This window comes from Quercus robur, chromosome 4 (genome assembly GCF_932294415.1).
Source record: "Quercus robur chromosome 4, dhQueRobu3.1, whole genome shotgun sequence".
NCBI lineage: Eukaryota > Viridiplantae > Streptophyta > Magnoliopsida > Fagales > Fagaceae > Quercus > Quercus robur.
Window position 1 is genome coordinate 7890316 of NC_065537.1, and position 11441 is coordinate 7901756.

The 11441-nt window shown below is 33.4% G+C and overlaps 1 protein-coding gene across 7 annotated transcripts; it reads right to left on the reverse strand.

Moving 5' to 3' along the window:
* Positions 1 to 320: 320 nt before the first annotated feature.
* On the reverse strand, positions 321 to 10774 carry LOC126720492 (protein FAR-RED IMPAIRED RESPONSE 1-like). Of its 7 annotated transcripts, none has more exons than XM_050422989.1 (9): positions 10151 to 10774; positions 9934 to 10009; positions 5913 to 6079; positions 4847 to 5058; positions 1257 to 3403; positions 1082 to 1150; positions 889 to 981; positions 710 to 791; positions 321 to 615 (listed from the first exon to the last, which is right to left on the reverse strand). In XM_050422989.1, the coding sequence occupies exons 5-9, from the start codon at positions 2406 to 2408 to the stop codon at positions 608 to 610; spliced, it is 1404 nt and encodes a 467-aa protein (XP_050278946.1). In that variant the 5' UTR covers positions 2409 to 3403; positions 4847 to 5058; positions 5913 to 6079; positions 9934 to 10009; positions 10151 to 10774; the 3' UTR covers positions 321 to 607. The 7 variants fall into 7 exon arrangements, with proteins under 7 accessions (XP_050278946.1, XP_050278942.1, XP_050278943.1 ...); XM_050422985.1 differs by adding an exon at positions 8849 to 8890 and having other exon boundaries at positions 9934 to 10774; XM_050422986.1 differs by lacking the exons at positions 9934 to 10009; positions 10151 to 10774 and adding exons at positions 6330 to 6445; positions 6531 to 6758.
* Positions 10775 to 11441: the final 667 nt, after the last annotated feature.

The following is an 11441-nucleotide window of genomic DNA, read 5'->3' on the forward strand; positions in this document are numbered from 1 at the left end:
ACTAATTATGCGGGTGGCTATCACTGAGTAGCATCCACAGTGGCTTTTAGGATTTAGTTCTTTGGAAAAAATACAGTAGTAGAGATCACAATATTTAAGAAGAATATGTACTTATCAAAAAAAAAAAAAAATTAAGGAGAATATGTATCAATAGTGGCTAAAATGCTTTATGTATTACCAATGTTTCAATAGTTATAGATATGTAATGAATAGTTATTGGCAATAATATTAATTTTATCAGTTTTATCTTACTTTGTTATTTCATAGATGCTTGTAAACTATACATGTAATAGAATGTAATTTATTGCTAGACATTCAAATTGCCAATAATATTGATTTAAAATCTAGAAGTTTCAACTTTGCACAAGGTACAATTGTTTTAAAGAAGGGAAAATGCTACATATCAAAGGCCGATCCCTTATTCTATAAAGGGACAATCTTAACAAAAGAAAAATGTAACATTGGCAGCATTAACAATGGCCTATCCCCTCTTCTCTTTTACAACAAGGACAATCTTAACAAAAGAAAAATGTAACATTGGCGGCATTAACAAAGGCCTATCTCCTCTTCTCTTTTTACAACATCCATAGCATTTGCAGCATCAAAATCACATACCTGTACATATTTCAAAAACCCAAGGTTATCTTTTGATAACTTAGTAAAGGCAAAAAAAAAAAAAAAAACTTCCCATCATTTGTTAATCATTTACCAAGAAAATTCATGTGAGCATCATAATTATTTGTTGTGTCACCCAAAGGAACTTGTGCTTGATCAAACCCAACATCCATTCCCTACAAGAAATTATAATGATTTGGTGTCATCTATGTCATTGCATAAAAGAACATGCCACTTGTTAATAGCTTAAAAAGGCTGAATGAACAGGTTCACCGTTAATGATTCAATGAAACTGTTTTGGCATCTATTTCCCTGGAGACCTTCATATGTCATCCATGCCATTGAATTAGGTGCCTGATTAGTTTTCTATATCACAAATCACAAATAGTTCTCGTTAAAACTTTCAGATTTTTAGCAGTAAAAATTCTTTAAAATTGCTTACCTACAAACTCACAAGATTGCTCACCTCATGTGAATAGCATTGCACAGGTGAGATAGAGTTATTGTAATTTATGAGAGAAGAGGTATTGTTTTCCTGTATGGTAAGATATAAGGAGTTAGTTTAACCAAGAATAGAAAAAATAAATTGTTTGTACACAATGCATGTAAATTTGTCAATATTTTTTGCATCAAGAGCATACCTTGGATAATTGTTGTCTAACAGTATCTTTCGTTGAAGTTCTTTTCTTTCTCCTTGATTGTTGTTCAACCCAACTTTTACATCTTTTTCGACCCTTACAACTTTCTTTCTTTTTGAGGCCTTTAACCTTTTCAACTAAATTCTTTATATGTTCTCCATGATCCACAATTTCACAACCACCCAATGACATTTGATCTTTAGAATTATCAAGACTCACACTTGAAAATTTCATGGCAATATCTTCAACCTGCTTTTCTAATTCCTTTGTAACACTCTCTACCAAATCATATGCTTCTTCGATTTCAGCAGCTCGTGAGGTTAATCTAACTAACCTGGAACATAATCTTCTATACAATTGTGTAACTTTTAAGTTAACATCCCCATGGACATCCTTCCCAATACTATCTATGACATACCCATTTTTTGCTTCTCTTGTCCATCTCTTCAAAATGTAAGCATCAGGAATTATCTTTATATCAAGTATGTCAAAAACCTTCAAAGCATGACAACACAAAATCCCAAATGTTTCAAACTTCCTACAACTGCATGAGATTGTCCTACTAATAGGACTACACAATACTTTATATTCTCCAACTTTCTCAAAAAGCACAACAGTATATTCATGCATTGGCTGGCTACAATTCCGATCTTCTATTATTGCAGCTGATGCATAGTCATACTCATTTTGGAACACTTTAAATATTGTAGAGGTATACACCTGTGATGCTTGCTTCAATAAAGGTGAATTCTTCAAGCACAAAGGAGGCAATTTTTCCCTAGCATTATACTCAGCCTTTAACTCTTTATCCCGCTTCTGCCCTACCACCATCTCAAAATGCTCAAAAAAATCATCCATATTCAAATCTGATTTCAAGTAATCTTTCAAATCCCCATTCAAACTTTCACTAAGCTGAGTACTTCGCATTCCCAAAGTAATTGCCCTCTTCATGTAACAGTTAGCCCATTTTTCCTTCAATTTGTATATACCATTTAACCAACCAAGATCCTTAATTGTATAGGTTTGAATCATTTTATTCCAAGCTTCTTCAAATTCACTCTCATTCTCATACTTATACATGTAGTCTTTAAAGTTTCGGAGGAACAATGAGCCATCCTTCATCAAATTTCCCAATTTCTTGATTCCATTTTGCATTATGTGCCAAGTACATAATCTATGCTAGGTCTCCGGCATCACCTCAGCTAATGCCTTTGCAATAGCAAAATCTTGATCAGTAAAGATAGATTTAGGCTTTCTACCACCATATGCTTTTAAAAAACTCTCAAAAAGCCATTTGAATGATTCGGCTGTCTCATCGTATAAAAGTGCAGCCCCAAAAATCACCATCTCTCTATGGTGATTGAAACCAATAAACACAGCTAAAGGTCTAAATTCTTTGTTTGTGCCAAATGTAGTGTCAAAACTAAAAACATCATCAAAATGGGCATAATCAATTATCATTTTAGCATCAGCCCAAAATATATTAGTTATTTGCTTCTCGATATCCAACTGTACATCATAATGGAATGATGGATTATGAATTGTTGTCGAAAATACCTTAATAAACTACCGGCTTCACCATATATCAAGCTTTGTTGTCATCTAGTTCGAAGATAGTTTTTTGATCAATTCCAGTGTAGCCAAGATTAGCCCTTCTACCAGCCTCTCTACTCATTAACTCATGTATCTCCTTAGGCTTAATTCCAGAAGCATAAGCTAAATCAATAGCAAAAGCTTGGACATCAGACATCTTTCGTTCTGATCGCATCATGAAAGTAGTTGCTGCAAGATGAAAAACATGGTTGTGCTCCGATACAAAATCGTACACCTTGTACTTTCCGGTCTCACGAACTAATGAAACACCCAATCGTACTAGACAATTAGTCCTTGTTTCTTGTCGAGGTTGACTGGTCAGATGATCTCGTTTATCAGGCTTATGACTACCCTCTTTAGAACACAAAAATCTTCTCGATGTTATTTCTCCATCTATCTTACTTTTATTTGTATAATGCTTTCGAACACTAAACCCCATTTGTTTTCCATAATTTTTCCAAATCATCCAAGCTGCCTCTAACGTATCAAACTCCATACCAACCTTTGGGGTACAATCATTCACGGTATCCTTGTTTTGACAAGAAATATCCATCATCCTATAAAAATACAACCAAAAAAAATAAAAAATAAAACTCAATTCCAATTAACTGAAACTGAATATTTCAAATATTACTAATATACCGAGGTCCCATTACTAATATACTCAAACTAAATAGACAAGTTTGAAACAATCATGGCAATAGCTAAACCTAATAACATGAAAAGAAAAGCACCAAAGCAGATTTCCAAATCCAACAACTTGCAAATCATTAGAAAAACTAGCAAAAACACAAAGTAAATTGATTACACCAGTAGATATATTGGCTTCTAAAAGACAATAAAAACAACAAAAAGTAAAATAAAAATGAATGGAGTTCAAGTTTTCTGTGGTGCACATGCAACATTGCTTACAAGCAGAAGAAGAGTGCAAAAAAAGGGCTGCAAAGATAAAAGGACATATAATAAACCTTCAGTCAGGTACTAAAACCAAAAACGTAAAGACTAAAACTGAAAGACAGGATATCTAAAGAGCAGATGAGGATTAACATTATGTAAATAAAAAAAGTAAAAAACAGCATTAGAAGACATGTGACATCTAAAAATTAATTATTAATTATTAGAAACTTTTTTTTTTTTGGAAAGAAAAAACCATCCAGATCAACAAACATAATATGCACTCTGTGTTAACGGTTGGCATCATTTAATTTTCCCTCCATTTCCTCCAGCTAAACGTATTCAAATAAGCTCTCTCTGAGATGCAAAGATCTTAAATTTCTTACTTAAGAAATCAACCTTCAAAGACAACCTATATGAACAAGAATTCAACTTTCCACATTAAATCTAATAAAAACTGAAACAACCAAGCAATCAACAGCCAATTCCAATGCCAATAAACAAAAAACAAAATAAAGCAAGATTGTACCCCAGGTATCTCAAGAGCTTCAAACTCAAACAGGTGATCAAGAAGGTCTCGGCGGCAGCATGGCCAACTTTCAGTGACGTTGTCAAAGAGTGTATATATATATATATATATATATATAAAATTAATTATTAATTATTATTATGGCCCTACGTATCTTCATCTTAATTAATTAATTAATAATTTAGGCCTATGTATATATCTTCAACTTGAATCATTCTTTTCTTCTCTCTGATTATGGTGGCCTTGCTCTTTGTCTAAGATTATACTAAAGGTAACAAACTGTACAACTAGCTTCTTTGTCTGCTCTATTTCTTATCTTGAACATTTATCAAACACCTTGCAGGCAGAGGATATAGCCCCAAAAAAACACAGCCCTTCTTGAGCAATCATTAAACAGTTTTGCAATAGTGAAATTGCAAAACAATAAAAATCTAATATCAACCATAGGTATGAAATAAAGAAACGAAAAAAACCAAAAAAAAAAAAAAAGAAAAAGAAAGAGAAAGGAAGAAACTAATAGTCAGTAGACAATAGATAGAGAACAGAGGATAGAGAGAGAGTAGGATGGCTAATATACCTGGCCTCCATTGGGCTTTCAATGGTCATCCATGGACGGTTTGAAGGGATTGAGCTGGGTGGATCCATCATTTGTGATTGAAAGAACTGAAAATTTCAAGACTTTAGGAGAGTTGTAAAAGAAAGTTCGGTTTTCTTCTTGCCCAGGAGTGTCTTTTGGATTCAGATGGGAAAAATGGCTGGAGTAATTTGTGGGATGATGAATTTCCCGGGCTTGAGATTTGTTCCATCCAAAAAAAAAAAAGTTGGATCCGTTTGCTAACGTTAAAAGATCACGGCTGCTTCCTAAACTTATTCCTTTTTTGTGTTTTTAAAAGAGTAAGTTAGTGGAATGATGATGTGGCAGCATCTTAAACCATTAATTTTAAATGAGGGGTGAGGATTTAAAGAAATTTACTTGGTAGATTTCCCTAAGAATTCTAGAAGATCTGAATCCTCTTGAAAAATATAAAAAGTCGTCAAAACAATTAATTCTTTTCTTTTTTCCCATAAAAGTTAAATATTTCCCAAACTAATACTATTAAAACATCCGTTAACTTTTCCCTACTTTCATTATGAGTACGTACATTCAAAAGAATCTCTAGCAACTTAGCCAAATTTTCATCTCATGAGAGCAAATAGTTTTATCTACTTACTATTTCAAATATATTTCCAATTGAAGCTCTATCTTTTATTTAAATATTATTTCTTTACTATTTATTATTATTATTATTACTTTTCCCCAAATCTGATACACTATCATTCAACAACACCCAAATCTCTTTTGCACTTTCATCAATCAACAACACTCACATTTCTTCTACCCAAAACTTTACCAACCAAACTTATTCAAAGCTTTCTTTTGCTTAGATTTTAAGGACCTATAACATCCAAATCTTTTATTAGAAAGAAAACACCCAAATCTTAAGTTTGAGAGAGAGAGAGAGAGAGAGAGAGGGGTTTAAAGGAAGCTAAATAGAGAAATAAATGGTTATTAGATGTTGATGAAGAAAGTCCTATATGAAAAAACTATTAGGACCTAAGATTTGAAAAGGACCCAACTTCTAGTGGGATGAAAGAATGCTTACATTTCTCCTTGCAATAGAAAACATCTCATTGATCCGTGCTGCACCACTTTTTTCAATATCTGTAAACTCTGCATCAGAAGCAAAAACAAAGGGCAACCACTTTCCTTTGCCAATGTCCTTGCAAAGAGTGTTTTCCCAGTTCCAGGAGGTCCAGAAAGAAGAACACCCTGTTACACGCACAATCATAATAAACAATCTTACCATTACAATTTTCTTTTTTTTTTGGATAGTTACAACAGAGGAGAGGGGATTTGATATCTAAATGTCTCCGTTGGAAACAGTAGGAGATGCCAACCAAACAAGTTACAAGTCTCTTGGTTATCTTTCTGTTGCATTTTTATAAGTTAAGGAACAGATCAAATATAGAAGTCTCTATGTTCACAATACTAGAAATAGTTACCCAAACAAATTTCACACCTCATTCACAATACTGCATTGGATTTCCTATGTAAATCAACTCATAGAGAAGGTCCAATCATCAACACCTGATACCACTGGGACATTGATTTTGTGTCACCGACATCTCCTACTGGCTGGTTGAGCACAAAAAGTATGGGACTTCGAGGATTTATATACGACAAGATAAAAACAAGGAAACAGCAGAGTTAAAAAATTTACCAGCTTGTATTTTCTGCATTAGCCATGTGACAAAGAGCTGGTCATACTTTTTATATAGGAAACGCTTAGAAATGATGTGTAGAAGCAACACAGACTCCCTTATAGGCCACAAAATCAATATTCCACGCAGTAATGACATTACAACTTTCAGCAAGTAATGGATCTGACACTAATGAAGGAGATGTACTTCAACTCCAAAACTGGATATATTCTCAAAGAAATGAGGGCCTAGGGGAATATGGACCGGCCAAGTATTACAAATAAGTAATTATAAGCCAAGGATACATTTCAAATCTGGAACTAACAACCATCCCTGAAGCTATGAACAAAATTTTCAACTTAAGCATACTTAGTATGCGTTTGGGAACAGATGAAAAATGAAAATTATTTCACTATTCAGCTTATTTTTACAAATATTTATAGGCCCCATTGCAATTTTTAGTAGTATTTATAAGTCTTACGGTACTATTTTAACTAACTTTTACCTTTATCTATAGCACTTTCGGATGAACCATGAAGCATTTCTATAAACAGATAGAAGACAAAGAAAATCCACTCTTTCGAACTATCAAAACAAATTAGTAGTACTTATAATTAGGTATAGAAACATTACCTACCCCAAAAGCTTAAATCAATGGGTTCAATTATATTATATTAATAGATCATTTTTTAATTAATATTAACCAATTATTCTATTATCTAATATAGCCTTCACTACTCACTCAACTAACCATCTTTAAGTTACATTAACCTCTCCATTCTTCTTATTATTTTTTATTAATATCCAAAGTATGACTCTATTTCTCAACTATAAAAAATAAAAAAAAATTAAAATACAAAAATTACGGTTCTCATACTTTTCTTCCACTTAGGAAGAAAATATTAAAAATAATTAAAATCTGGTAAATCTACTAGTTCCAATTACCTCAGCTAATAAAATCGGAACGAGATCTCATATTTCTCAAGTAAATCTCAAGCCAAAATATTAAAATAATTAAAAATCTCTTCTCAAGTAAATCTGCCCGTTTCAGTTAGCTCATCGGTAAAAACAGAATGAAAAGAAGCAAATCAACCCCTCCCGTATAAACCCAATATGCATTAAAAAGATAAAAAAAAGTGCACCAAACATTAACGAAATTCAAAGTACCGTGAAACAATAGAATTAAAAAATAAATAAGTTTTTCTTTATCTATTTTCTTGGGAGGCAAACAGGTTTGGGCTGGAAGATGGTGGATGAGAGCCCGTGTAAACTGGGGATAATTGTGACCCTGGGTGTCAGGGTCAAGATATCCAAACTGACACACTTCACAGTCCGGTTGTGAAAGTGAAAAATTTCACAACCATAAAAGTGTGTCAGGTTGGGTATCTTAACCCTAACAACCTGTCTCACAGTCATATTACTCCAGATCGAAGGAGATGAAGAAAACATCAACTGTGTTAGGTCTCTCGAACTCGTGCGGCGGAGGAAGAAATCGAGTTTGTCATGGCTTTTATAGAAGCCAAGGAGTGTAACCTCTGGCTGTGATTTTACAAATTTGTCCTTTATTTATTTATTTTTAAAAATCATTTCATGAATATTTAGTGGACTAGTTGAGTCCAAAACCAAATAGGTCCAAAACTGTGGCCATGACTATGAGGATAAAGCGGAGGACAGGTGTAGGGGAAGCTACTGGTACTACCTCCAAGTGTAATACGATCTAGCGTTGACTGTTTATGGTGGGGAGGACGGGGACCCCTAATCATAATTAAGGCCTGTAAACAACCTTGACACAACCTATTAATCTAATGCAAATGAACACAAATAGAAACATCCCAATTGTAGCTATCTCATCAATTTAAGTTTGGATGAAGTCAATTTCTCAAAAAATAAAAAATAAAAAGTTTGGATGAGGTCTAAGCTTCTTGTTTAAGGTGAAAATCATTGTAGTTATCAATCTATGTCATGATTGATGAAAAATATAGATTTGGATGAGAAACTTTTGAGAATTGATCATTGAAAACAGTAGTACATAATAAGAAGTTTGTTGTAAAATTTCAGTTACTAGCAAAGTTATAACTCAAATCAGTGGCTCTTAAACCCATAATATATTCTTCATTCTTCCTCTAGGCAGCAAAATAAAAAAAAATAAAAAGTATATCTCAAAGCATCACATCCATTAAGAAGTTGATACAAAGTCAAAAACACAATTTAGCATATGGTTGGCCAGTATTTTTGAAAATATAAAATTCAATTCAAACAAATAGTAGTTGCTACGTTTTTTTTTTTTTTTTTTTGGGATTTTGTATGATTTGCTAGTTTGTATGATAGCATTACAAACCTAACACCAAGAAATATAGCACCATAAACAGGACAGGAGAACCTGATAAAAATAAAAATAAAAAAGGGGGAGAAAAAATAAATAAATTATATAATAGAAGAGGTACACTAACATGCCTAATCAATGCAATATGAATAAGAACATAAGTCTTCCTTTTGTATTGAATTTAGGTAAAGAATCTGGTTAAAACACGATCATATTATAGTAAAAATTTCAACAGTGTTTGAAAGGATGCCCTCATAAGACAAGACTTCATGAGATCCCTATTCTCCCTGTTTAAGAATGATGCTACAATGCAAGGATATCACTCCACAAGTATGAGGGTTTGTGGGGTGTGAGATAAGAACCGGAGTTTAAGTCTCTATAAAAAAGCTACACACACCTATACACTTAGATTAAAATTAGAGTAAAATTTCTGTCTTGTATAAAAATTTGGAAAAAAAAATAATGTTGCAATTAATGGCATATCAATATATGCCAATTAACATAAATAAAATAGAAAGAATGGGGATCATCTGTTACATGTAAGTTTCCATAAGCATTAGCCTTAAAAGATCGATCAATCTAGCAAAAGTGCAAGTTAAATCCTTAATTTGTACTTAAAATGACACTCAAACCAGCAAAATAAATCCACCAAGTAAACAAATTAAGAATATCTAAATTCCATTAGAAAGTTTTGGTCCATAAATTGAGATATTATTCAATTTCATTAAGTAGAATTTTTTGAAATTGATTAGGCATTGGAAAACGCCGCTCAAACCCACAATGTAGACAAATTAAGAATATCTAAATTCCATTAACATTGAACTTTCTAATTCATGGTTTCCTTAATGGTTATATTATCAATTTAAACAAGTAGAATCTATTTACATCAATATGAAGACGAAATTTTAACCATTTGATCTTTACTTTTACAAAACAATTCCCCTTATTAACATCAGTGGGAGAAATAAAGTTGAAACAAGATTCAAATAACCAACCACCCCTTTGATGTCATCATAAATAACTTGTCCAGAAAATCAAAAGATAAAAAACAAGTGGGAAATTTAATCATTTATATTCATTATCTCTTAATAAAACCTGACCTGTCCCAAAAGCCTCAAAAGATGGGTACTGGACATGTCATTAACTCTTTTATAATTATGCTCTAAGAGATACCACCTGCTCAAAAAACATGGACAAGTAATCAGTGAATAAAAATTATTGTATAGCCCTGAATTATACTCCCTCTCTCACTGTAGAGGGGTGGGCCCAAATTAGGTGAACTCAACCTTTGTGAGGAAAAAAAATTATATCTCGTACCCAGCATATATGTCAGGTACACGATATACTACCTCTGTGGGAAGGACGGAGTATAACGAGGGACTATGCAATAATAGCCTACCAGAACATTAAAAAGCTGATTGAACTTTGTTTCTCATCATCGGAACAAAAACCCAAAAAAAAAAAAAAAAAGGAAAAAATTTCCCTTTAAAAAATGAAAAATCGAAAAATCATAGGCTTCAAGAGTTCGAGCTTTTGGAGTTGCTGAGGTGTGTGTCAGTGGTAACATTTCTTCTGCCTTGGAAGGTTGTCAACTGCGTCTTGATCACCAGAGAGATCTAAATTCTAAATGTCATCACTGCCAGATCTACCTCTCTGCTTCTCCCAACATTAGCCTTAGCCTATCTGTTGGTCCATCTGTATCCAGCTCGTGATCGAAAAATCACCTAAGAAAAAACAGAGGCAAAGATTAATCCTTTAACCAGAAGAAAAAGAAAAATATATGGTGATAAGAGCAAGAACATAAGGTTGAGAGAGAGAGAGAGAGTTTTTGTCTTGTCACAACAGCAACTACAAACAACAAAGACATTGACCCTCTCCTTCATCTGTTTACTGCATAAACATTAAACAAGGATAAAAAAAAAAAAAAAAAAAAAACAACAACAACAACAACAGCAACAACAAAACCTTAGAATGAAAATTAGAGGTCGGCTTTGAAAAGTCGTCAACAAAGTCTTTGTTTATTGCGTTAACAACAAAGAGTGCTTTCTCTTTCTCGTTCTTATCTCTTTAGGTGGCTGAATGACTTGTACTTAAAGGACAAAAACGTTGAGTTTTGGTGTCAGCAATGATATAAAAAACGGTGCGTATTGGCTAATAATTAAATGGGCTTGAATAGATTGGGTTTAGTTGGGCTTGGCGGACCAGTTTGGATTTCCTAAATAGGTCGGGCTAACCCGACCCAACATTTATTTGCCCTAGCCAAAACATTCTCTCTCTCCAAGCGCCTCTACCAGCACCATTTTGCCACCGGAAACAACGGCTGTGGTTCCAAATCCAAACCTCTCCTCTCTCTTCGATTTGGCCCTAAAATAGGCTCTAGGGGCGTGTGGGTTATAGATCGGTGTGTGTGTTGATGTAATTTTGTGTTCATGGGTATGTGAGTGTGAATTTACACAAATTGTGAAATGGGTCAATTTTCTTTGTGAGTGAAAATTGTGAAATGGGTCTGTGTGTGGGCGAAATTTTGAAAGCTTTGTGTAACTGTGTGTTGGTGTCGTGTCTCCGAGTGTATTGTGAATGTGTATGGATGATGTATAAATAGATTTCG

Bases quoted from the DNA above. Each gene is read 5' to 3' on its own strand.
- LOC126720492 (XM_050422989.1), bottom strand. From the start codon at position 2,408: ATGCAAAATGGAATCAAGAAATTGGGAAATTTGATGAAGGATGGCTCA. The intron at 1,151-1,256 runs GTATGCTCTTGA...CTTACCATACAG, and splicing joins TTAGACAACAATTATCCAAG to GAAAACAATACCTCTTCTCT. The intron at 982-1,081 runs GTGAGCAATCTT...TTTGTGATATAG, and splicing joins TGCAATGCTATTCACATGAG to AAAACTAATCAGGCACCTAA.